The sequence below is a fragment of the Periophthalmus magnuspinnatus genome, chromosome 11 (assembly GCF_009829125.3).
Source record: "Periophthalmus magnuspinnatus isolate fPerMag1 chromosome 11, fPerMag1.2.pri, whole genome shotgun sequence".
Taxonomy (NCBI): Eukaryota; Metazoa; Chordata; class Actinopteri; order Gobiiformes; family Gobiidae; genus Periophthalmus; species Periophthalmus magnuspinnatus.
Genome location: NC_047136.2, coordinates 16388809 through 16416316, shown reverse-complemented (window position 1 = coordinate 16416316; position 27508 = coordinate 16388809). Strand labels below are relative to the sequence as shown.

The 27508-nt window shown below is 40.6% G+C and overlaps 1 protein-coding gene across 2 annotated transcripts; it reads left to right on the top strand.

Annotated features, from left to right (window-relative positions):
* Positions 1 to 27508, top strand: LOC117378629 (juxtaposed with another zinc finger protein 1). Of its 2 annotated transcripts, none has more exons than XM_055225508.1 (5): positions 1 to 320; positions 21476 to 21548; positions 23403 to 23608; positions 26222 to 26391; positions 26739 to 27508. In XM_055225508.1, the coding sequence occupies exons 1-5, from the start codon at positions 206 to 208 to the stop codon at positions 26913 to 26915; spliced, it is 741 nt and encodes a 246-aa protein (XP_055081483.1). In that variant the 5' UTR covers positions 1 to 205; the 3' UTR covers positions 26916 to 27508. The 2 variants fall into 2 exon arrangements, with proteins under 2 accessions (XP_055081483.1, XP_033831160.1); XM_033975269.2 differs by having other exon boundaries at positions 2 to 320; positions 23403 to 23599.

Here is a 27508-nt window from a genome sequence, read left to right as displayed (position 1 = left end):
CAGACTAGAGCTCAGGTCGTGACGTAGGACTCACAGCCCACCTCCTGCCCCCATCCCCCACCGCCGTCCCGCCTGCCTCCAGCTGCGTCTGCCGCTGTCCTGTCTGCTCCGCCGCCCGCCCGGTGTCTCCCTCCCCGAACCCAAAGCCTCTGCCTCCTCGCTCACCGCCCCGGCTCCCGAACCCCTTCATCCCGTGGAGTGCACCATGACGGGCATCGCGGCGGCGTCGTTCTTCTCCAATTCATGCAGGTTCGGGGGCTGCGGTCTCCAGTTCGAGTCCCTGGCCGAGCTCATCGTCCACATCGAGGACAATCACATCGGTGAGTCACGGGCCAGAGGCATGGGGCCAGTGGGGGCTGCTGGAGCTAGCCGCGCAGAGCTAGCGGCTCAGCTAGTTAGCAGTGCGCAGACGGAGCGCTCCGCATTCCGCTATTCCCGCTGCTCCTCCGCGGCTCGCGGGGCTGAATCTCTGCACTGTTCATGCTGCTTGTGTTATATGATATCGGCGCTATATGTGTTTGTGTAACACTGTTCTGCTGTATGTTGTGGTCGGGATTTTACGTGGTCGCTGTGTTTTGCAGCGGTGACTCGAGTGCGAGGCCGGAGGTTTCATAGGTAATTAGCATCCCACAGACAGCGGTGCAGCTAACACCGCAGCCGGCCCAGTGCTCACAGCTCCGGCTCACGGCTCCGGCTGATGCACGGCTCTTGACACTCTGCTCTTGCAGGGGGCGAGAGGGATCTGATTGCAGACCTCCTCCCAGAGGTCCCAATCCGCAGACCTCCACCAGGAGGATCCTCACGTGACTTACCTCCATTCACAGGTTCTTAGAAGTAAACAAATAGCGGCTTTTATCGCAACTTTACAAAAGTTGACAGTTTTACTCTAAAGACGAACCCAACCCCTTTTACTTAACCTTAACCATTACAGATTTGTGCCTAATCTTAATCAGACACAAGGCTTACAGTTAAACGTTTTTTTCTTTGACAACATGTCATGCTAATTAACCTACACCGACATTTTCATTAAATCAAGTGCTTCATTCTCCAAGTATTTGAAATTAGTTTTATAACCTTTAATGACCTTTAATAGACAATGAATTAAGGCAACAACTGATGCAAAGTGTCATTAAGTCGTTTATAAAGTTAACTTAAAGGAAAGGAGGTGAGGGACATGGGGTGGAGGTGCATCCTGGGGGAGGTCTGCGGGATACAGTCCTCTGGGTGGAGGTCTGCAGCCAGACTGTCTTGCAGGTTTTGCAAGAGAGTCCCAGTTTTGCCACTGGGGGTGTTATAGCACATAAAGAAATCACCTTTATAATGGTGCACAGTTTTAAATGTATAAGCACCTAATTATCATTGACACTTTAACAAGTCTGCAAATCAGATTGAGCCCAAACCCACAAGGCTGCTACTTGTTGCCGAGGTTATTATATTTCACCAAACAAGAGGCTCTTTGAGTGTGACCTGTGATGTGTGATGCACAGGGCTCAAGCCGCTCAGGAATGTCAGAGGCTCCGGTGTTCACAATGAATATGGCATAATACTACATGAGTTGCAGAGTCAATTTATCATGCTTGTTCCACCATACAGCTTTTATGCTATTACATTTTAATAACATAGGTGTGCAGAAGATCATTCTCCCTGGCCCATAGTGAACATGATGCAGTCTAGGACACCACTAGACAATGCATGACTTGATGTGTTCTCATCATGATTAGCATCGTGTATCTGTCCACAGGAGGCTGTTTGCAGTGGGGCACGGGGTGTGGGGTCACTGAGCTGGTTGTCATGGAAACTGGCCCTCTCTCTGAAGGGGCAGGGGACAGACACTGGCTGACTTTGCTGTCTCCACAACAAAGAGTGAACCATCAGATGCTGCACTGCTCATGACAAAGTCTTATTTTGTTGTGTTAGTACTGTTTTTTTTATTACCCATTTTTATTACCAGTTCAAGGAATTTTTATTAATTTTAGTCTTATGTCTTTTTTGTTTTTTTGCAAGATTTGATCAAGTCATTCTTTTAGCTTTAGCTGATGAAAACATTATGCCAATTTAATAGGGCTGTACTCGACTACAGAAATTCTCTGCGTATTGTGTTTGGGTCACATGCTTTAACACAGAGTAAAGCCAACATAAGCCCATACAAACAACATCCACCAATGAACATAAATAAATAAGAGATCAAGTATAACCAGAAGTAATACAGCCTCAGGGATCTTTAAGTCACTTCATACATGCAAGCACTTCACAGTCTTATGTTCTATTAGTAACTGCAAATTCCCTAAACCTATGTGCACTTTTGATAAAGATGTGTCCTGCCGATCGATTAGTCGACTAAAAAGGGGGCGTGACAAAAGCTCTCCAAACTATTATGCATCTCGATGTATCTTACCCAAACTGCTCTCACCTGTTAATGCAAAAAAATACTAGAAAACAATGTATTTATTTAAGGGCAGATTCCTTGGATATTGTTTCTTTATGATCTAGTTAAAAAAAAATATGACCAAACTATGAAAAAATATTTTAGTATTTTAAGCCCGGCCAATTATATCGATGGAGTGTCATCTTGGAGTGCCATATTAAAGGTGCTGTACCTAATTTTTACTGTCTTAAGGTTAATTTAGAATGGTTTGCAGTGGTCCAAACTATTCTTCACTTACCCTATGCATTCAGACTATCCAAATTATGCACCGCGATGAGCTGATAAGCAGTTTTCACAACTTTAAAATATCAGTCTGGAGTTTTGTTGTCACGGTAATGCTTATGACTACTAGATTGATAACAGTGCCCGTCTTGGTTCTCTGACAAGGAAGAGCTTCATAATTAGATGTAGCCAGTACACAACAAACGTGTTTTGACCTCAAGAGCTACTTATACAATCAGCACCAGGGCAAGACAAATTTTGGCCAAATAGATGGGGAAAAAATCAAGTACAGGGCCTATAACTGTGGACAAGTATGTAGATGCTCCATATTAACAAATAATAGGCCACTATATGACTACACATAGGCCTTCTACTACTGCTGCTGTACTTCTGCTGTATGAAAAGTAAGATTATCTGGAGTGATTTAACCATAGTGGGGTTGTTTAATCTTTAATCATATCCAATTGTGAGTTTTCTGACAAACTTTGCGATTGTAACTAGAGTTGCGATTTACGTTTAATAATAAAATTCTATTCAAAGATCGCATTTTAAATGCGTCAAGGATTTGTCAAAAAGTCTGAAATCTGAACTGACAGACAACAATCAATTTGCAGAGCATAATTGTACAGCTGTAAACCATAGGGTTAGCAGTTTTTATGCAGAATAACACAGGATATGTGGTTTGTGGAACAAATGATGTTATTTCAATTGATTTCAATTGCAGCCTTTGCAATTGGCTAATAGTGTCCGTTAAAATTACAATTCAATTCATCTTGTATCCCTAGTCTGAAAACTACTCTGAGAAGTAAAATGTTATTAAAAAGTCACTGTAACTAAGTACAACCCATCCCTGCTTCAGTTGTACCCATGAGCAAGACATTTCACCTACCTTCCCTATATACCATCTATTAGTATGTGATTGGTGGTTGTCAGAGAAGCTGTTGGTGCAAAATGGCTGCCATGTTTATATCACTCTGCCCCTGGGCAACTGTGGCTACACACACACCTGCAGAGACATTGCATGAAAACACATTAGCTTCTTCATCATTTATTGGATGTTTGACCATCTGGCTGACCTCCCGACCCCCCTGCCCCCCCAGCATATAGTCCAGGTTTGAGTAATGAATTGTCCCTCTGTCTTCTGTGGCATGTGTGCTCCGGTCAAATCAATACACCACACACATGACAGATGGACAGGAGAGAAAGTGGAGGCTGGCATTTAACTTAGACTGTCTGTAATCAATACCCAATCTCCACTTAATGTCATTAAATCTGGCTCACTTCCCTTAGAGACAAAATGCTGGTAAGGGAATGCTTTTTGGGGATAACAGAAGGATTTGGGGAAACCCTGCTGAGCTGAGGCATACAAAAGGCAATTAGCAATAAAGACCATGGAGTTCTATGGGCTGCGTTCACGTTTTAGAAGTTGATGATGCCATAATTTGAGATGGAGGGCAGGGGCCTGTAGATTCAGATTCACTGAAAGAAATAGTCAAAGTTCCACAAATGTTGACCCTTATAATTTGTAATATTTATCTTATGGCTAGTAATTTTACCTGACAGTATAATTTGATAATTTTCATATTCATCAGTTTGCACATATTAGCAAACGTAGGCAAAAATGTTTTAAGATCATCTGAAAACTCAAGAAAAAAATACAAAATGGGTTTAAACATCTTGTTTTCAGGAGCCTTTAATCAATACACATATTCATGGTTTGTTTAAGTTTGATTTTCATCAAAAAGGTCAATGTGGCTAACTGAAAAACTGTTGGCTAATGCTACCTTGTGACTGTAATTTTATGTATGAAAGACTTATTTAAGAGCACAAATGAGCTCACCTGTTGTAGCTCATTTGTTTCTTTATGGTCAGACTTTGTTAAAGTCTTAACTTAAGAACTTCAGACATATCAGTGCCTACAGTTAGCATCCCATCCCCAGGGAATGTTGATGACCTCAGCTGGAAAGTATCATAAGATTCTTTTTGAATATGAAGTATTAGTTGCACCTGGGCCTTTGACGATTTTGTTTTGTTCGTTGTGTGAAGTTGAATGGACCATGTTTTCTTTTGTTAATAAAGTAGGTGTACAGCTATGGGAGCCCTGCAGGGACCTGTTATTACTGATATGACTACAATCAAATGTGCACTGTGTAACTTTTCAGGCAGGCAAACCGGTTTGTGTCCATAAAGATTTTACTGCTTTGTCTGGAATGTAGAATGCCATATCTGGGAACATTTTAGGTAGTAATAACATTTCTATGGAGACAAGTGTTTTATTTGTATTTTTTTGTGAATTCAATATGTCTGCAAATTGTATAAAAAAGTAAACATAAAAAAAAAAAAAAAAAAAAATATATATATATATATATATATATATATATATATATATATATATATATATATATATATATATATATATATATATATATATAAAATGTATGATTGAACTTAAAGGCGCTGTACCTGATTGAAAAAAAGAACGAGGTCACTTAAAACTGTTTACATTGGTTCAAAGTTATTCCTCACTGTAATGAGTTTACATGTGCTTTTCACAACTTTTAGAAGCCAGTGCAGAGTTTTGCCTCGACAGTACAACTAACAGCAACTAGCATGCTAACACACACTTCCTGATTACCACACATTACAACACTTTATAATTATATGTAGACAGTGACAGCCAAGACCATTTTTGCTCAAATACAGGGAAAAAATTCGGTATAAGATTTTTAAACTTGAATACAAAAATAATGTACTGTCCATCATTTCACAAACATGTCAGACCTCTCATGTGGTGTCTGGGGATGCTGCCCTGTTCATTGTGGTGGAGCAGATTAGATTATGGGTATCTCCAGGGGGGCTAGTCTGTAAGGGGTGGACTCTGGGTCAGTCATTTGTTTCAATGTTGGATTATAGCTGGTCTTTCCTCAAATCAGAAAAACACAAAACTATGTCTGAATACAGGCATGGACATGTGCTGCATATTTATGAAGAATATCATGTAGAGTAGATGCATTATTCATTATATTAATTGACCATAATGATACAGAATAAATATGACAAGTCAAGTTTATTTATGAAATGCATTATAAGTCTACTATGTCCTTCTGAGAAATACAGTGATTTAGCATATACCACACTGCCCTCATGTGGCGTGAAGTGCGAAGTACTTGCTTATGTTAAGAATACTCAGATAAGTCATATGCTGTTTTGCCCACATTATTGGTGGTTTTCATATTTGGCCCTCGCCACTCACGAAGTGATGGCGAGGGGCATTGTTCTTCCTGGGTTTCTTCTTCTTCTTATTATTATTATTATTATTTTTCCGCCAAAAGGATCGCAGTTTTGACCCCCTGAACGTCGACGAAAAGTCCCACATATAGGTATAGGATCGACCGGCTCGGCGAAAAATTTCATAAAATTGGCATCGCGACAATGTCTGAAGCACACCGGCTCGACAGCGCCACCTAGAAAATTATAAATTTTAAAATGAATTGGGAGCCGACACGCATTTTTCGCCCTAGCTCGACGAAATTCACACCAGTGATAGAGCTCATGGAGACAAGCAAGAAAGCCAATCATAGTGCGGCCCTAGGACGGACAGGAAGTCGGCTATATTAAATCGAAAATTCGCCAAATTTTTCGTTGCGTATTTTCAAAACCCTACTAGTCTCAGGTTTTTGGTCCAAATGAGCTCAGATTTGACATGCCCCACCCAGACACATGGGTTTTCAAAAGTTATCCACGTTTTCTCCAAATTCCACACGGTTCGCCCGTACGCCGCCACCGAAATACGCCTTCGTTTCCTGTTTTTTCGATGTCCTCTCACGACCACAGGCATTGCCCTACAGAGCTCACATTCACATCACATATGCGAGATTGGGGCATGAATGGAATGCAATATTAATTTTAATCAAAATGAACACTATAGCGCCCCCTACCATAGGGGTGAAACGCAAACATTATTGGATTCCTACGAAATTCGGGGAATAAATTGGGGGCATGATGTGGACTAAAAAATAATATTACAGGCATAGGCCATTTTTCACACTTGGCCACCAGGGGCGCAAAGACTCCAAAAAAAATCATTAAAAAATTTCTGACACGCACATGCATTGGTCTACACAGCTCAAATTCACATCACACGTGTGATATGAGGGTATTAATAAAATGGATTATTAATTGTAATAAAAATGAACACTATAGCGCCCCCTATCATAGGGGTGAAACGCCAATATTATCGGATTCCTACGAAATTCGGGGAATAAATCAGTGGCATCAGAAGAAACAAAAAATTACATTATGGCCATGAGTCATTTTCCACGGTTGGCCACCAGGGGCGCAAATACAAAAAAAAAATCATAAAAAAATTTCTGACACACACATGCATTGGTCTACACAGCTCAAATTCACATCACACGTGTGATGTGAGGGTATTAATAGAATGCACTATTAATCGTTATCTAAATGAACACTATAGCGCCCCCTACAGTATTGGTAAAATACACAACTTTATCCGATTGGCATGAAACTTGGGGAGATAATTGTGGGCATTAAAAGGGGCAAAAAAGTCAATTACACTATACCTGTATTATGTACATGGTTGCCGGTGCAAAGCCACAGACCCCTCTCATATAGAGTCAGGGCCACACAGCTCAGGGCCACACTGCATATTAACATTGTTCTTTGTTTTTCCGCCAAAACAATCGCATTTTTCACCCCCTGAACATTCACGAAAACTCTCACATGGGGGTATAGAATCGACCGGCTCGGCGAAAAATTTCATAATATTGGTGTCGGGAAAATGTCCCATGCCCCCTGACTCGACAGCGCCACCTAAAATTTCACCCCTATGGGAGAGGAGCCTGTTTAATTTTGGAATACATGCACAAAATTCGGAACAGTGATAGAGCACCATGGAACAAGCATAAAAATGAATTGAAGCACTGCTCTATGACAGACAGGAAGTCGGCCATTTTGGATCAAAAATTCGCTACTTCATTCGCAGCGTGTTTTCAAAACGCTACTAGTCTCAGGTTTTTGGTCCAAATGAGCTCAGATTTCACATGCCACATCCAGACACATGGGTTTGCAGAAGTTATCCACGTTTTCTCCAAATTCCACACGGTTCGCCCGTACGCCGCCACCGAAATACGCCTTCGTTTCCTGTTTTTTTCAATGTCCTCTCACGACCACAGGCATTGCCCTACAGAGCTCACATTCACATCACATATGCGAGATTGGGCCTTGAATGGAATGCAATATTAATTTTAATCAAAATGAACACTATAGCGCCCCCTATCTTAGGGGTGAAACGCAAACATTATCGGATTCCTACGAAATTCAGGAAATAAATTGGGGGCATGACGTGGACCAAAAAATAATATTACGGGCATAGGTATTTTTTCACACTTGGCCACCGGGGGCGCAAAGACTCCAAATAAAATGATTTAAAAATGTCTGACACGCACATGCATTGGTCTACACAGCTCAAATTCACATCACACGTGTGATATGAGGGTATTAATAAAATGGATTATTAATTGTAATAAAAATGAACACTATAGCGCCCCCTACCATAGGGGTGAAACGCCAACATTATCGGATTCCTACGAAACTCGGGAAATAAATTGGGGGCATGACGTGGACCAAAAAATAATATTACGGGCATAGGTTTTTTTTTCACACTTGGCCACCGGGGGCGCAAAGACTCCAAATAAAATGATTTAAAAATGTCTGACACGCACATGCATTGGTCTACACAGCTCAAATTCACATCACACGTGTGATATGAGGGTATTAATAAAATGGATTATTAATTGTAATAAAAATGAACACTATAGCGCCCCCTATCATAGGGGTGAAACGCCAATATTATCGGATTCCTACGAAATTCGGGGAATAAATCAGTGGCATCAGAAGAAACAAAAAATTACATTATGGCCATGAGTCATTTTCCACGGTTGGCCACCAGGGGCGCAAATACAAAAAAAAAATCATAAAAAAATTTCTGACACACACATGCATTGGTCTACACAGCTCAAATTCACATCACACGTGTGATGTGAGGGTATTAATAGAATGCACTATTAATCGTTATCTAAATGAACACTATAGCGCCCCCTACAGTATTGGTAAAATACACAACTTTATCCGATTGGCATGAAACTTGGGGAGATAATTGTGGGCATTAAAAGGGGCAAAAAAGTCAATTACACTATACCTGTATTATGTACATGGTTGCCGGTGCAAAGCCACAGACCCCTCTCATATAGAGTCAGGGCCACACAGCTCAGGGCCACACTGCATATTAACATTGTTCTTTGTTTTTCCGCCAAAACAATCGCATTTTTCACCCCCTGAACATTCACGAAAACTCTCACATGGGGGTATAGAATCGACCGGCTCGGCGAAAAATTTCATAATATTGGTGTCGGGAAAATGTCCCATGCCCCCTGACTCGACAGCGCCACCTAAAATTTCACCCCTATGGGAGAGGAGCCTGTTTAATTTTGGAATACATGCACAAAATTCGGAACAGTGATAGAGCACCATGGAACAAGCATAAAAATGAATTGAAGCACTGCTCTATGACAGACAGGAAGTCGGCCATTTTGGATCAAAAATTCGCTACTTCATTCGCAGCGTGTTTTCAAAACGCTACTAGTCTCAGGTTTTTGGTCCAAATGAGCTCAGATTTCACATGCCACATCCAGACACATGGGTTTGCAGAAGTTATCCACGTTTTCTCCAAATTCCACACGGTTCGCCCGTACGCCGCCACCGAAATACGCCTTCGTTTCCTGTTTTTTCAATGTCCTCTCACGACCACAGGCATTGCCCTACAGAGCTCACATTCACATCACATATGCGAGATTGGGCCTTGAATGGAATGCAATATTAATTTTAATCAAAATGAACACTATAGCGCCCCCTATCTTAGGGGTGAAACGCAAACATTATCGGATTCCTACGAAATTCAGGAAATAAATTGGGGGCATGACGTGGACCAAAAAATAATATTACGGGCATAGGTATTTTTTCACACTTGGCCACCGGGGGCGCAAAGACTCCAAATAAAATGACTTAAAAATGTCTGACACGCACATGCATTGGTCTACACAGCTCAAATTCACATCACACGTGTGATATGAGGGTATTAATAAAATGGATTATTAATTGTAATAAAAATGAACACTATAGCGCCCCCTACCATAGGGGTGAAACGCCAACATTATCGGATTCCTACGAAACTCGGGAAATAAATTGGGGGCATGACGTGGACCAAAAAATAATATTACGGGCATAGGTTTTTTTTCACACTTGGCCACCGGGGGCGCAAAGACTCCAAATAAAATCATTTAAAAATGTCTGACACGCACATGCATTGGTCTACACAGCTCAAATTAAAATCACCCATGTGATATGAGGGTATTAATAAAATGGATTATTAATTGTAATAAAAATGAACACTATAGCGCCCCCTACCATAGGGGTGAAACGCCAACATTATCGGATTCCTACGAAATTCGGGGAATAAATCAGTGACATCAGAAGAAACAAAAAATTACATTATGGCCATGGGTTATTTTCCACTGTTGGCCACCAGGGGCGCAATGAATTGAAAAGAAATTGGCACTTGGCACTTTGACTTGCATGTCTATGAATTATATCTACTCCTAGGTTTTTCATCCAAATTACATCAAACTCCACATACAGTATGTACATATGTCGATTGTCAATAATCAACCACGTTTTGGGGATATTGTTTCTGGTTTATGCACAGCACACTGTCAAAATATGACTGCTTTCCTGCATAATTGATTCCCTCTCACAGACACATTGATCAGCCTAAAAAGCTCAAATTCTAATCACTGATACAGAATAAAACTGTGAATAGAGAAACATAATGAGCAGATGGACAGTGACCTCTATAGCGCCCCCTACTGTACTGGTAAAAAACACAACTTTGTCCGATTGGCATGAAACTTGGGGAGATAATTGTGAACCTCAAAAGGGGCAAAAAAGTCCATTACACCATACCTGTATTGTGCACGAAGTTGCCGGTTCAACGCCGTGGACCTCCATTATAATGTGTTGGTCACACATATTTATATAGAAACTGTGTGAAGGGGGGCGGATTGCAGCCGTGGGGTGGCCGGGTGGGGAAAATGGTGTGTGGGGGCAGTGGCCGGCCCCGGGCGGTTGCATGGGGGGGCGGTCGCATGGGGGGCGAGGGCCATCATCGCCGCTTGCGGCTTTAATTGAGATTTTAGATTTGATGATATTATACTCCCAGATGAGGGGCAAGAGCCAGTTTCCCCTAGTGATTATATTGTACTTTGTAGTGATCTGATCTGTAGTAATCTGAAAACCAGCAGTAACTCATAGTTGAATCCTGCAATATTTTTACTTAGATAGATTTTTTGATACCATGTTGACAAGATTGATTAAATAACAATTATATAATTAATTTCACATTATTAAAAATAAGACTAGAGAACCTGTCGCTGTCTCACAAGGGGGGATTTGTGTTGTTTCAACTACAAAGTATAAAAGCAGCATCAATAGGAAATCAAAAAGCTTAAAGTAAGTAAATAAATAAATATAAATAACACTTACATAGCACTTTTCATGACACTCAAAGATGCTTCAGACACTTCAAAACAGACAACACAAATGAAAGACAAACCAATGAAAATGTACATACATTTTTAAAAAGTGCACTATTTTAATGTGCATTATGTAACTTTTTTGGGGGGTCAAAAATACCTTGAAATCCTGCATCTATACTATGGGAAGGGTAAGGGCAAGCATCTTAATTATTCACCCTGATGAGTTTTAAGAGCTTTTCAAAATGTTCAGAGACCAGAGCAGAGTTTTGTAGTGACTGTAAAGCTAACAACAACCAGCATGCTACGTGTACTGTAGCAGTTTCTAATTAGATACAGACATTACACAGTGAGTGGACTTATTTTGACCTCACCTGCTTATATAAAATACACTGCCTGGCCAAAAAAAAAAGTTGCCACCAAAAAAGGTCCCACACTCTAATATTTGGTTGTTCTGCATTCGCTGTGGCATTGTTTCGATAAACTTCTGCAATGTCACAAGATTTATTTCCATCCAGGGTTGCATACATTTTTCACCAAGATGTTGCATTGATGATGGTCGAGTCTGACCGCTGCACAAAGCTTCTCCAGCACATCACAAAGATTCTCAGTGGGATTAAGGTCTGGACTCTGTGGTGGACAATCCATGTGTGAAAATGATGTCTCATGCTCCTGAACCACTCACAATTTGATCCCAATGAATCCTGGCATTTTCATCTTGGAATATGCCTGTGCCATCAGGGAAGAAAAAAATCCATTGATGGAAAAACCTGGTCATTCAGTATATTCAGGTAGTCAGCTGAATTATGGTACTTCAAAAATTGCAGCCTTTTTGATTTGCTAATTGTGTCATTCAAATTGTGATTTTATTTGATTATGATTACACTTGCAATTCTACATGTCATATTACTACATGCCCTTTTAGTTCCTTATGATATCAATATTGCCCTAGCTGTTATCGTGACCCTGATAACTTTTCATTATTATAAAGCCCCAGTAGTTTCCATGAGGTAGTCCTCTGAGCTCCAGACCCAGCCCTGCTCACGCTGCTGTCTGCCCAGGAGGAAGTGTGCCGCTGTGGGCTGCTGTTGCTGTTGTGAGTGTGGCTCTGCCCGGAGGTAAGGCTGGAGGAATGCTGTGATCTCAGGCTTCTGCTAAACCGGGGCAAGACCAGACCTGTGCATTACTTCAGCGTGTACAGGGCCAGAGAGGAGAGAGAGAGGGAGAGTATGGAGGAGAGTATGGAGAGATAAGGGGAGAGGAGAGGGAGAAAGAAGGAGAAGAGAGAGCAGAAGACAGCCTAGGAGGTGCGAGGGAGAGGAGGGGACAGGGACAGAGCAGCAGAGGGGGAAAGGAGAGGAGGAAAGGGAGAGAAATGGAGGAGAGGAAAGGAAAGAAGAGGCCAGGGGGGAGGGGAAGAGAGCAGAGGAGAGAAAAGTGGGACAAGAGATGGGGAGGAAAGAGAGGAGAGGGGGAATGAGAAGAGGAGAGAGCAGAGGAGGGGGAGAGGCAGGGGAGGAGATAGACAAACCCAGGGGCTGATGCAGGGGAATCCCAAACAGTGGTGTTCTGTTGAGGCAAGGCTACATAGACATGTGCATTGTAGACTGTAATACAAGCTGTGCTCCAGGCGTGCTCATAATGGCCTGTTGCTTTGTTGGTTATCCAGGTGGAGCCCCAGTTGATGAAACAGAAAGTGTTGTTTGAGTGATGTGCTGTTATTAATATTATGAATATGAAGAAAGTATTGGCTCAGTTGTAGAGACAAGAAAGGATGTGCAATCCCTACAGCATGCAGGTGTTGTGTCCTTGTGCAAGACACTCTATTTGCTTGTAATATAATGTTTGTCACAGTGGTTTTGTGACAGAAGTTGGTTTGCACCCTAGACCTTGCACTGGGGCTTAGAGTGCCTAAGGTTGGTCACTGTAGTCATTATGGACAGCAAGCTTCTATAAAGAAATTCAACATTCAAATTCAAAGAAAGAGAAATGCATTCCTCACTTTGAATGTCTCATGTGAAATAATTACTTGCTATAGTTATATAGTGTTTTTTTTAATCAGTTGTAGCTTTTGTATAGCTGCTTGGTGTGGTAGCCTCTCTCTGACAAAAGCAGACTTGGTCGTACTCCAGTCAAAGTGGCCAGTGACACATTGCAGGCTCAACCGGGGTTTGTAGAGGAGGGAACTGCAGAGAAAGACAAGTGCTACAGTTAGGACTACAGTTGAAATAGAAAAAACATTCATTTACATCCTGTTTTTATAGTTGACCGGAGTAGAATAGAACCTCTTTTGTTATGTGATGTGAATACATTTTTCTCTAAAATTTACATCTCGCCCACCAGATGCTGCTCTAAAACAAACAGTGCAGTGCTGTTATATTTTGACAGTACTACACTTTACAAAGGCCGGGCCCATGACCATATGTGTCTCACCGGACGGCTGTGTGTCTGCTGCTGCACTTCCTGAATGACAAGTTGTGTGTAGGCTAATGTAGCAATTAGCGCTGCTGCTGTCCCATGCGCTGCACTAAAAACACCTTATCCAGCTGAACCATACCTTAGCACAGGCCATTATAGAGAGTTGTACCCCCCATGTGCCATCACTCCCTCACCACCAGCCCCCCACCCCCCTCACTGACTCCTCTACTCTGCCCCCATCCAGCCCCTGCTGATCCAGAAACACCTCCAAACACTCTGTGGGCCTTAATGAGCTGCCTACGCAACAAACCCTGCATTTTGCATTCTAGGTCTGGCAGTAACAGCTAGACACATGCACACTGTATTTACACTACAACATTACTCCAAGATATTGATAGTTTCAGTTTCATACTGTTACTTATTAATTACAAGCACAAGTACTAATATAATAAAATAGTGACACAATATTATTCATCTCATAGCATAGCAAATCTGGCTATATCTATGGCAAAATGCTACTGTAATAAACTATTAATATTAGTATTATTAGTTTAAAAAGGGAATAAGAGCTCTACATTTTGTCATTAATTATAGCATAATATTTCATACAGCAAATCATGAACATTCTATTAAGGCATATACTGAAATCTAAGTAGTTAATGTAATTTATATTGAATAAAAATAGGTTTAAAGGCTTTGGACCTGTCAAAAAAAACTAGTTCATTTTAAGCGGTTCGCAGTGTTTACTCTTCAATTACCTTATGCATTCCGAACATCCAAATTAATCACCGCAATGAGCTTGTCACAACTTTCAGAGGCCAGAGCGGAGTTTGCCATCATGATAACGCTAACAACACTTAGCCAGCTTATGCACACTTTATGATTATCAAACAATAAAACACTTTATAATTAGATGCTGTCAGCACACCGTGGACCTATTTATTATTTACTTTGACCTCAAGGGCTGCCTATACTGTAACAATATATCTGTACTATACAAATTTTACTCAAATATATTCAAGAAGTCCTTTAATTCTGCTCTTTATTTCATGTTTTTCAGATATATTAGTAGTAGCTTCAATATTATAGTATATTGTGATATTTTCTAAAGTAATACCTATTACTCGTCAAAGTTTGTTATCATGACAGACTTAACAATAAAATGTATTCAGATCAACCGTGGTAACTTTTTTTGTACTTTGTTTTGTTCCAGCAGAGGGCATAAGTGCACCACTCTCTCCCATAGGCTGTGTGTGGTGAAAAGTATGGGGTGGCTGCTGATTGGCTGCTGCTTTAATGACAGGAATCCTAACGAGGGGATATTTATAGACCCCAGAGACTCTCAAATGTCTGACAGGCTCACAATAATCCATAGCCACTCAGCTGCACTCTGCTAAATAACACTGCAGACTGCACTGACTGCCACCAACTCATATTCTTGCACAGAGTAGGGCTGAACGATTTTGATCAATCTTGCAGCCCATAGTTGTACTCTAAGTGATATATATATATAGTTCAAAATGAGTGCTCATCTTATAATTCTATGGTTTTGAAAGAAATATCCTATGATCCCCAAGTTGTTAATCTTATAATCATTTCTCAGAGAGAGATACTTGATAATTAATGAACTATTTAGAGTATTAAACTACAGAATTCAAACTATTGAATATGACTTTATGTTGTCGCAGTGATCACTATAGTGTTTATAATTTAAAAACAGCAGAGTACTGAGGAGTGTAGAGTCCAGTCCAGTGTTTATGTCGGAAGTGTCCCCCGTGTTCCCAGAGCATCTGTGGTGTGAAGGCTTCCTGTCCTGCCGAGGTGAGCGGAAGTCTTAAACCTCTGCATTTACTGGGCTCTGTGCACCTGGACACCGGCACACCCCCTCTCTCTTTCCACACACATGCGTGCGCACACGTGCTCACTTTGCTGTAACAGAGCTCCTCAGCTCGCTGTACAGCCTGAGTAATTGGCAATTTCCGAAGGCTGTGGCGTTGTTTAGCGCCCGGTGCACTTAGCACTTTGGAGGCATTTCCTGGCCTCTTTCACCTGCATCACTCCACCTCTTGCACCTCCTGCCCACTCTCACCATGGGGCAGGACACAGAGGCTACTGTGGGACCTGCTCTCTAATGCTCATCAACTTGTCAAATTACAGATTTGCACAAAGTTCAATGTCTTCTGTGTCAGCATTTACAAACAAAACTGGCATTATTTTTTCACAATAGCTTCTGAAAGTAGAGCCATTATTCAACCCCAAAGACATGATTGTTGCCAGTTGAAAGGACCTTCAGCCAAGATCAGTGTAGCAATTTTGTCTACAAGCAAGTAAGAGAGAAGGAGGGAGAGGAGGGAGATTGGGATGGAGGAGAGGAGGATCAAGAGGAGAAAGCTGCAAGAGGAGAACAGAAAGAAAGACCACCACGTGACATCACTGTGCACAGGGCACATGGAGACTCAAGTTCAGTTTTTAAGCATCATTTTTGATGCTACTGTTGTTGCTGTTGATGCTGTTTTGCTTTGTACTTAGTACCATAATATGTCTGGGGTTGTGAATCACAAGGCTTATTTATATGTCAAACAAAAATGTCACAGAAATATTACCAATCATTAAATTAAATTTGGAATCTTGAATACTTTCACTGTAGAGTTGAGAAATGTAATTGTGGTACATATTTTAACATTATACTGTACTAGTTTTACGTCAGTAATGTGGCAATTGAGTTGAAAAGAAATTTCTAAAAACAAAATGCCTCTATCTACGTCATTAACACATGCAGTAAACTCAACGGAAGGCATTTTTTGGCAGTTTAAAGTTCATATACATTTTTAACATAGTTTCACATCAGTTAAGTGGCAGTTCGTGGAAAAAAGGTTGAGAAGAAAAGTACAAAAATGCAGGAAGTTGCACTGAGTTGGAAAACGGAATACCTGTCAGATGTCATCCACAGGGAACATTAGATCCAAAATGAAGGAACAACTTAAGGCATTTTTCTCAGTTTTACAAAATAAAATTTTGTCATTCATTTTTATTAGTCTAATCCATAGATTGTATAAAGAAGTGGACTAAGTGAGAGCGATCCATAGTGTTCGGCTCCTGTCGGAATTCTGACCGTGAGCATAGCAACCAAAGAGCCAATTCAGAGCAAGGCTGTTTAAAGTAACGTCCCTTCCCGCTGGTTTAGCAGGGAGCGGGCTCTTAGCAACACTGTCAATCAAGCCTGTTGCTAACGCTAGCAGGAGTGACTTTGGGGAAAAAAGGCACCTGATTTGTCTGTTGTTCATGTTTGTATCTTCATTTATGGACACAACAGCAAAACAAGATTTTCATATTAGCCTGCTCTACATGATTCTGGCATTTTTAAGACCAAAATGACGAGCCTGACAGCAGCAGTTACAGAGAGAGAGGTGACAGGTTTTCAATGTAAATTGAATTGGAGCCAGAGTTGATGAAGCTGGAAGAGCACCCATGATCACTTCATATTTGAAACGTTGCAGCCAGCAGGTTAGCCATGTCCATTTAGATATATACATGCTATGGTCTTATCATAACTATTATGCAATTTAGATAAAGTTTGGCCCTGATTAACACTATAGTTACTAAGAAACCAAAGGAAACCAAACCTCTGCGAAGGACTGTGTCATGAATGCTGACCATGTCCAGCCAGGAAGTAGAATTTTTTTGTACATTAATAGATGATTTAATAAAAGATGGAAAACATATTTTCTTTTGTAAAATTTTAAATTGAATTATCTTTACCATGTTTTAGTGAAATAAGTAGTCTAATGCGCTTAAATTGAAAAAAACAAAACAAAAAAACAACTAAAATCCACAAAACAGTTGAGCTCTTTAGCCGTCTCTCAAACATGTGCCGCACCGTGTGAACTTTTTTCACTCAGAGGTGTGAACACGTAAAAGACCAGAACACTGGGACGGGACTGAGTTGAAAGAGGTTCCCAATAATTAGCTGAACATTGTTACTTCAAAATTATGCACTTATTTACGCTAATCCCGTGCATCTGATAGCCTTTAGTTCTTTTTGTGGTACTTTACCATTACATTTCTTAGTTATATTTGTGGCATCCAAGTGCTAATTCTAAATGCTAATCAGAATGTTGTTAGTTAGTAGTTTTTTTGGAAGCACAATGAAATCCCTGAATATTTTCTAGAGTTTCTATGTGGAATTACCGCTCAAATTTCAAGTGCATTTGACAGTTTAGTATAGTTTTCTCATTATGACTTGGTTTCGTGCAGGGGTCGGCAACCTTTAACACCCAAAGAGCCATTTGGACCTAGTTTCAATGAAAAAACAAACAAAAAACAACAACACTGGGAGCCTTCCACGAGTGTAACACTTATTTTGAGTGAAGAAAAATAATAAAATATAATTTTATTTTAATATTTCAAGATCACAATAATCTTCCAATTTACACAACAATTTTAAAAAAGAACTGACACAAATAAAATACACTTTAATTAAATCCTTATAATTTATTTCCCAAGCCACACGGAGCCGTAGTATAAGGATGAAAGAGCTGCATGCGGCTCCGGAGCCGCGGGTTGCTGACCCCTGGTTTAGTGGGATAGCACCTGAAGTAAATATAGGCCTTATCATAATTTTACATCAGTTAAGAGGCAATTTTTAAAGAAAAGTAAAAAGCAAAAAGTTGGAAAATGCAGGAAGCAGCAGTGTGTTACAAAACTGAAAACCTCTACCCATGTCATTAATGTCATTAAAATCCATCCAAAATACATGGATATTTTCTGCACAAAGAAGGCATTTTCTGACAGTTTAAACAATGATTTTTACAAAATGTAGGTTTCTATTTTTATTTGTCTAATGATAACTATTGTGTAATTTAGGCAACTTTTGGCCTTTGTTAACATCTTAAATCTAATTATGCTTACTATTTTTTAAAGAAATGAGTAGCCTGTCATATGCACAGAAAACAATAAATACTATAGCCTATGCACATTAGACTAGTCCTTAAACTAGGTAGAAGGTCTCAGTTAAAATCTGGACAAGGATCACCCCTGGTTCCTGAAAGATGGCTCATATGCAGCAAAGTTTTCCTATGGGGACATACAAGTTAGGGCTGCAAGATTAATCACAGCTTAATAAAATTTGACTGGATGCAATTAGCAAATCGCAGGGCAGCATTTTTCAAAGTACCATAACTTTCTCCTCAGACAAGCAAATCTCCTTTTTAATCTGCATTAAAAAAACTGAACCCTGTAGTTTAGATCTGTAAAAACATGTTCTGAAATGTGATTCTTGTATTACTTTGTCAGTTCATATTTCAGTCTTTGTCAGTTCTTTTGGACATGTTTAAAATGTGAACAGAATCCTAGTATTAAAACATAAATCACAAATCTAACCTATTCATGCTTCCAGTTATAGATAACATTCTGAGGACTTTTTTTTTATTCAAAAGATAGGATATATTGTTTTAAATTGTTCACTAACTTTAATGTAGTATTGGTTGTTTTCTAGATTGTGATGATACTATAGTGCTAGATGAGGGGCAAGAGCCTATTTTCCCAGTTGATTATATTGTACTTTGCCATGAAACATCCAAAAGGTAAATTCACAAATGTCGATCTTGATCATTTCTATTAGTGACTAGACCCATGAACTTGTGTATTACAGGAGAAATATGACTGGAGTGTTGTGATGTCATCTGAAACCCAAAAATACAACAAGAGCATTGTAAAACGATTCTGGAAATGTCCAACTTTGTCCCATTTTGACCTTTTTGCATTATCAATACTTGGTCAAATCTAGTTTTTATATCCGTTTTAGTATCTGGATTTGGCTAGATTAAATTAGAGTTGTTGTGGTGTTGAACACTTGGTGGCGCTGGTACTTTACAGTTGTTAGTGCGGGTCCAATGTGGATGCCACTTCCTGCAGTGAGTGAGGTGGGGCTTTGCAGAGCACACACTTGGCTCGCAGCTGTGGAAGTGTTTTGACTAACACACTACACACTAACTACACATAAGACTGCAGGGTCACCTGGGGAGACGCTATGGGAATCAGTGTATATTTTTGGCCGCGCAAAAGTAAATAACTAAAAAATAACATAAAAAGAATATAATGTACAACTACCTCATGTAATCAGTTGTATAGGGCTATGTGATCAAATTGAGATATGTCTTGATGTCTCTACAAATTGCTTACAAACATATAATAATTGGCTATCATTATTACCTCATTGAATATTTTGCTATGGTATATATCTAGTCACATGGTTCCTATTGCAACAAGAGAGATATTTGTAGATTGGGCAATGTGGGTGAGGTAGGGCTGCAAGATTAATCACAAACTAATCAAAATGCAATTGGAATAGACACACTTAGCAAATTGTAAAACAAGTAACCCACTAGTTTAGATCTGTACAGGCATGTTCTGAAACGTTATTCTTATATTGGTTTGTCATATTTCAAGCTTTTGTCAATTCTTCTGGCTGCGTTACAGTTGAAATGTGAACTTTCAACAGAGTCCTATTATTAAAACAGCGCAGATCTAATCGTACTGTGTGTCAGAAAAATTGCAATTCGATACTCCCAAATCATTCTGCCCTAGAGTGAAGTATTTGCCCAAGAACACAACCACAGTATTTGAACTGTTTACTCTCTATTGGGTGGGCTGCTGCCGTCCCAGAGAGAGTTTTGTCCCAATGTTCTGTTTTAGACATCAATATTAAAAGACGTCACTGTGTAAATATGTTTGATTCAAAAGTGGTAATGCTTGTAGCGTGTGCTCATTTGGACATGTAAGTTTTGCGAATCAGCGTGCTCCGTGTGGGGTAAGTGGCTGTAGTTTTATGGGCATGACATCATTTCTATCACAGATGATGGATCGTACAGTGGGAGACATGCTGGAGTACTGGAGCCCGAGGCAGCAGTGAATAAGCCTCATGTGAACAAAGAGCATTGAGCAGCTAACATCATTTATCTGCCTGTTTCTGTGGCTCTCAGACAAGAAAGCACTGGAGGCTACTGCCACATGTTTAGCTCTAATGTTGGAGAAAGTTGGCACGGTTCATTCAGTTATAATTCATTCCCAAACACTCATTTTAGCCAAATCTTTTTCTGTAAGGCAACTTTTGTGCATAAATTAACGTTGAGTAATATGGCAAAAACTAAGTAAAATAAAAAATAAATCCCCATATTTATTGATCACAATTTAAAAAACAACACAATTAACAAAAACAAAAAAAATGGCTCCCATCTTAATTTCATGAACGTATGAACATAGTCAAATTTCTTCCAACGTCTGAACCCTGCTCCAAAACACATCCTTTTACAAGTTGATCATTGATCATTTTAAAGCATTAAATGATCAAATTTGATTAATGCACATTCCTAGCATCCTAATTATTCACTGCATTACATTTTAAGCACCTTTTACAACAACAACTAGCATGCTAACAATGTAGTTCCTGGTTCTCTGATAACAAAAAAATGCTTAAAATTACACACATTACACAGTGGTCTCATTTGGACCTCAAGAGATGCTTTTACTGTGTGTTTGTACTGGGGAAAAATACATTTTATAACATAAAATAATGTAGACTTTAGTTTCCACTGCCTAGACATTTGACCTATCCTTTAAGTGGCGCTGGGGTGACCTGTTAGGAGCACCCAGGTATCCTTCTCCAGATCTTCAGCTAGGAGCTAGTCTGGACCAACTATCTACAAATATCCTGAGGATGAGACTGATTGTGAACTTAGTAGCAGAAATAATTGGACAGTGATTAGATTTACAAAGTATGCCTGTGTCTTCTGGTCTCTTTCAGACACAGACCCACGGGTGCTGGAGAAGCAGGAGCAACAGCAGCCCACCTACCTTGCCCTGAGCTACATCAACAGGTACGCACTCTTACGTTCATTTATTAAAGGAGACATATTGTCCTAAATCAACTTTATGAGCTATAGTGTTGTAGTGGTTTTCTCTCAACATTAGCTTACTAGATGCAACTTGTTAATATTGCAACAAAATGTGATTGATGTGTCAGAAAAAACAAACAAACATTATGTCTTCTTAAACGGGGATATTTTTGAACAGTTGAGAAACTACAATTTTCATTTATTTTAACTACATATATTAGAAGGCTTCCCAAACTAGGGCTGGAGTGACATGTAAAGAAATTACTCATTTATTATATTTTGTAATATTAATTTGGTGAAAAAACATGCTTTTACTGACAGAAGATTGGCTGTGGACCTCACTATTAAAAATACGTAAACTGCTGATCACAATAACGATTAGAAATTAGGGAGGGTATATTGGTTATCGGTGATATCGGAGGATTCCTCCAGATATCGGTATTGGTCCAATATTTTAAATTTATTTGGCACCGATATTTTTTTCTGAACTTTTCTGTTTGATTCTCAGTCCATCAGTGCATCAGATGTGTCATTTTGAGCAGACTAAATTAGTGAAAATACAATTTGTTTTGTCCTAGATAAAGATACATTTTGTTTGGCCTGCATTATAGATTTTAACAGCATTATATCGGTATTGGCAAAAATCGGTTATTGGCCACAACAACAAGACAAATGGGGTATCAGTATCAGCCCAAAAATCCATATTGGACCATCCCTATTAGAAATGACTGCAAGGTTTTTGACAAAGGACCAACCCTGTAACATGTTAAAAAGAGGCCTAAGAGGAAATATCACCACCAGGGGGCAGTGTCAGCCCAGCACAGGGCTGTGATCTTACAAATGACTGTGGGAGCGGAACTGGTAGTGTGGAGCAGCTAAAATGACTGATGCTTTCCCCCAACGTGACTCACCCAGAAACCGCACAACACAATCAGGCCTTCACAGCACTGCAGCGAGCGTGCACGTGTGTGAGAGTGCATGTCTGTGGTAACCCATATGTTGTGTCCCACTACATGCTGGGTTAAATCAGTAAGAGAGCAGAATGTGTGTTGTGTGGTCCGGTGGTACAACCGTAAATGTCATCTGTGTTTGTGGTAATCTACTGTGATGGTTCAATAACGTACAACCACAAACCTCCCTATTAGACGTCATATTAGGCAGTTATGCATTAGCGATGGGTTATCTGTGATATCAAGGGATTTACCCATATTCACTGGTCCAATATTGAAACTTTTGCTGATATTTGGCATATATATTATGTCCTAATCTGCCCCAGTCTGTATGTTCCCATGTATCAGTAGCCTGTGCTTACAGTTTTAAACTAGGTACTGGTACTACTGAATATGGGTTGCCAGTGCCTTAACCTGCAGGCAGAGGACACATACAAGTTTTTCTCATTAGACAGGCCATACCTCACGTGAAAGCTCACATCCTCCAAAATTAACTCACTGTGCTGCAGAGGCTGCACTAGCACTGATTAATGGTTGGCTGCAGGTGCTGAGGTTTACATAGAGACCATTCAGATAAATCTTTTTAGGTTTAGGTTTAAAACAACTGGATTTCAGCACTGAAACTGGCAACCCAAATGAGAGACTCATGTGAGGCTCAATCTGCTTTCTGATTGGATAATCATCTTCAGAACTAAAACATCAAATTATAAAGATTAATGCTGTCATGTCCAATGTTTTTTGTAATTAAAAATAAATCAGTAAATACAATTGTTATCAGTAAATGCTATATTTGAATATGTTTGCCTGGGGACAGAGGTAAAGTTTATGGAATTCAAAAACAAGATACATTTTACTTAAAGGTGTCTCTTTGTTTTGTTGGCAACAGGTTCATGACGGATGCGGCGCGCAGGGAGCAGGAGACCATGAAGAAGAAGGCCACTCCCAAACTGTCCCTGTCCATCAGCGGGAGCGTTTCCAGGAACAGCACAGCCACGCCCCCTCGACACACCAGCGGCAACCTGACCCCGCCCGTGACCCCACCCATCACACCGTCCAGCTCCTTCCGCAGCAGCACCCCAACAGGTACGACAGGTGTGTGTGTGCCCAAAACACTCACTACGGATGCAAAGTCCACATCCACTTTATTTATATTGCACATTATATAGCACATTTTATCACTTTCCAAATATTAAAAAAAATATATAATTGAATAAATGGCAAACAGATATGTTTAATACCATGTTGAGGAACATTCAAGGCAAAGCAATACATTTTTTGTGGAAACAAGACGGTGACTGAACTTCCACTAGAAAACATAGTACAGCTCTAGTTACTTTAAAGTGGGCCCAAACACATAAACTCCACTGGAAGTTGCTGTGGGCATGGCCATCGTCTTTGGGTTTGTATTATTTCATATGGGGCTGCGGATCTTGACAGGAAATCAGGTCTACACGGACTACAAAGCTGTTTTTAGGCCTCTCAGACAAACGGTGCATCGTTGACTTGTTGCACATGAACAATGAACATTTTACACAAATCAACCTACTTTAGTCAGATTGTAGTGGCTTTTTTTCCCCAAATTTGCCATTGACATGAATCTGATTCCAGTTTAATCAGAAGTGCCACCACAAAGAAAGCACGGTTTAGAAGCATTTACGAGTGGCTGGGGCGAAATAAGATAAATAAGAACAGTGTGATTGATTAAATGGGTATCCACACTTCTAACTTCACCCCTGCAGCCAGGTGTTTGTAATCAGAAACACCTGACTGTAATCAGGGCAGTCCTGCGTGATGTTACCAACTACTGGAAACTGTAATGGCCATTAGATGCAGCACAAACTTAGATTTTGTGATTTTTGACCAGAAAGCTGCAAATATACCTGGTTTGTACAAAAAAAGACTAGGAGCAATAGATCATGCTATTAAAACACCATATACATATTTAGTGTTTAATTCTACTTTAACTATACACAAGGTTTGAAGTCCATATCTGTGTCATATCTGTTGCCCGTATCCAACCAGAACAAGCAACAACAGTGTCAACTCACCAGAGCTAGTCTCATAACTGACTGTAACTGAACCTTAACATCAAATTGTCCATAACAGTTACAAGAACAACAAAAGGTGTCAATCCTGAACTAAACACAAAATATCACATCATTGCAATGTAATAACCATAAAAAACTATAACTATAAAAAAATTATGAAAACAAATATAGACAGTATTTTTTGGAAAATTTTGTCTCTCAGCTCAACGTGTAACTAAACACATAAACCTTGGCCTTAACCACATTTCAAATAGAGCTGCTAAAATGTGCAGTGCTTGGAGGAATGAAGGGGAGTGTGAAGGGGGCGGAGGGGTGGGGTCTAGGCACATGAGAAACAGTGTGATTGCTCTAACAGGTAGCTACACTTCAAACTCCACCCCTGCAGCCAGGTGTTTGTAATCAGGGCAGTCTCGTGTGATGTCACCAACTACAAGTTATAGCAGTCAATACTGGTGGCAGCACACACTCGTTTCATACATTTTTGACCAGAAAGCTGCAAATGTTTGTACTTTGTAGTAAAATTCCCAAATAATAACTAGGAACAGTAGATAATGCTATTAAAACACCATATATGTGGTTTACAAGTGAAAACGAAGTGGATTTAGTGTTTAGTTCCATTTTAACTATGTTTTGGTGAAATGAGTTGTCTAACCTCTCCCTACGCAGTATCCATGTTTTGTGGAGTGTGTTCCTCCTGCAGTGAACAGAGCCCTCCATGGTGCGTTAATGACTGGCCCCTCCGAGCGCTGGCATGGGGCCCCAGGAGCAGATGTGTGCGGGTCCAGACCCTTTCAACATGTGCCAGGGTGGCATCTATTTCCTGGAGGGCTGTGCTTCCTGTGTGGTGGGGGTGGGGGTGAGGGTGGGGGGTGCTGGGCGTTGACATGGTGCAGGAGGCCTCACTCCCACTTAATGAGCCCCTTCTCCTGCCAGCTCTGTTTTTCCCTCTCTACACGGCCCAGGACCAAACGACACATTGCTGCCACTCTGCGTAACCACTAATTACAGCTGCAGCTATATCAGGAGAACACTGCTCTTGTTTTGTCAGCTTGGTTATTTCAGTTTAAAGGTGCACTGTGTAACTTTTCTGCTTGTGTTTTTATTTCTCAAAAATACCTGAAAAACATGCATTGTTACCATGAGCAGGATTGCATCTCCACAGATCTGACCAGTAATTTCACCAGGTGAAGTCATCATGCCATATTGCAGACAATTCTAGTCAAAGCAATGACATCTTTGTGGAGAAAAGTTACCTAGTGCACCTTTACTCGATACATTTATCTATTGGATGAGGGATTAGGTTGCTGTAACAGAGGTGTTAGAGAAATTCCATTTCTGTGCTGTACTGAGGGCTCTCACTGCCAGCTCAATCCCTGTTATCTTAGCCTGCGTCATCAGGTATATTACTCCCTAAAATGGAAGCATAACCTGACTGGACTGTATTAGACTGGAATGGGCAACACTGAGTTCTGGGTCTTCTACTGACTTAGACTTCTTCTGCATTAGAACTCCAGCGTCATGCCTCTTCTCTTCAACCTTTGGACAACTATCATTTATTCTACAACAATAGGCATACAATTATATTAAAGGCACATCTCAATGTTAAGGTTACTTGTCTCTGAAGTCTTATCCCACTGTTCTTGCGCGTCTCCTGCAGGCAGTGAGTACGATGAGGAGGAGGCGGACTTCGAAGAGTCGGACAGCGATGAGTCATGGACCACAGAGAGCGCCATCAGCTCGGAGTCCATCCTCAGCTCCATGTGCATGAACGGAGGAGAGGAGAAGCCCTTCGCATGCCCCGTGCCCGGCTGCAAGAAGAGATACAAGGTACACTGAAAACACTGTCTTCTAAGATATTTTGTCAGCGTCCATTACAGAATAGGAAAATTTGGAGTTGTAGATAGAAATCATGGGTTGTAGGTCTCAGAGTGAGACTGGGACAAAGATCAAACTTAGAACAGTCGTATGACCAAAGATGAGCTGCAAATGGACATGGCTTTAGATATGAATTTACTGAACAAACAAGCAATACAAATAAGACCACGTGCTTTTATTGACAGAGAATTGGCTAAAGACCTCACACACAGAAGCCAGAGATCTAGGAGCAAAAAAAAAAACCCAAAACAAGCTACATTTGGTGCTGTATTTTGACCTTTCTTACCTGTTTGTTCCAGAATGTAAACGGGATCAAGTACCATGCCAAGAACGGCCACCGCACCCAGATCCGCGTCCGCAAGCCCTTCAAGTGTCGCTGTGGCAAGAGCTACAAGACCTCCCAAGGTCTGAGGCATCACACCATCAACTTCCACCCGCCTGTGTCCACTGACATCCTGCGCAAGATCCAGGGCTAGTCCTAGTCCCAAGTCCAGTCCCAAGTCCAGTCCCAAGTCCAGTCCCAAGTCCAGTCCCAAGTCCAGTCCCAAGTCCAGTCCCAAGTCCAGTCCCAAGTCCAGTCCCAAGTCCAGTCCCAAGTCCAGTCCCAAGTCCAGTCCCAAGTCCAGTCCCAAGTCCAGAACCCAGTTCTGAGTCCAGTCCCATGCCCAGTGTCAAGTTCCAAACCCTGTCCCGAGTCCTGTCCCAATTCTAGTCCCAAACCCAGTCCACACTAACCCACAAGTGCATGCTTTAAGTTCTGTACGACCTTACTTTATCATGTATTTTTTTGTATTTGTTATATATATATCGCCCGTATTTTTATTTTTGAAAATCCTTATTCTAGTATTTTATGGTTCTTGTACATTTGCACATCGGTATATATGCTATCACTTTTGTTTCTCTTGTTTTGACTGACATAAGGTGCTAACTGTAAAAAACAACAGAACGAAAAAGACAAAAAACAAATGAAAGTAAAAGGCGAGGAGAGGAGGAGGAGAAAGGGGGCCCCTTGAGAGAGTGGCCCTGGAGCTGACCTGAGAGCAGTCCCAACACTCCACACCAGAACACG

Bases quoted from the DNA above. Each gene is read 5' to 3' on its own strand.
- LOC117378629 (XM_055225508.1), top strand. From the start codon at position 206: ATGACGGGCATCGCGGCGGCGTCGTTCTTCTCCAATTCATGCAGGTTC. The intron at 21,549-23,402 runs GTACGCACTCTT...TGTTGGCAACAG, and splicing joins GCCCTGAGCTACATCAACAG to GTTCATGACGGATGCGGCGC. The intron at 26,392-26,738 runs GTACACTGAAAA...TGTTTGTTCCAG, and splicing joins GCTGCAAGAAGAGATACAAG to AATGTAAACGGGATCAAGTA.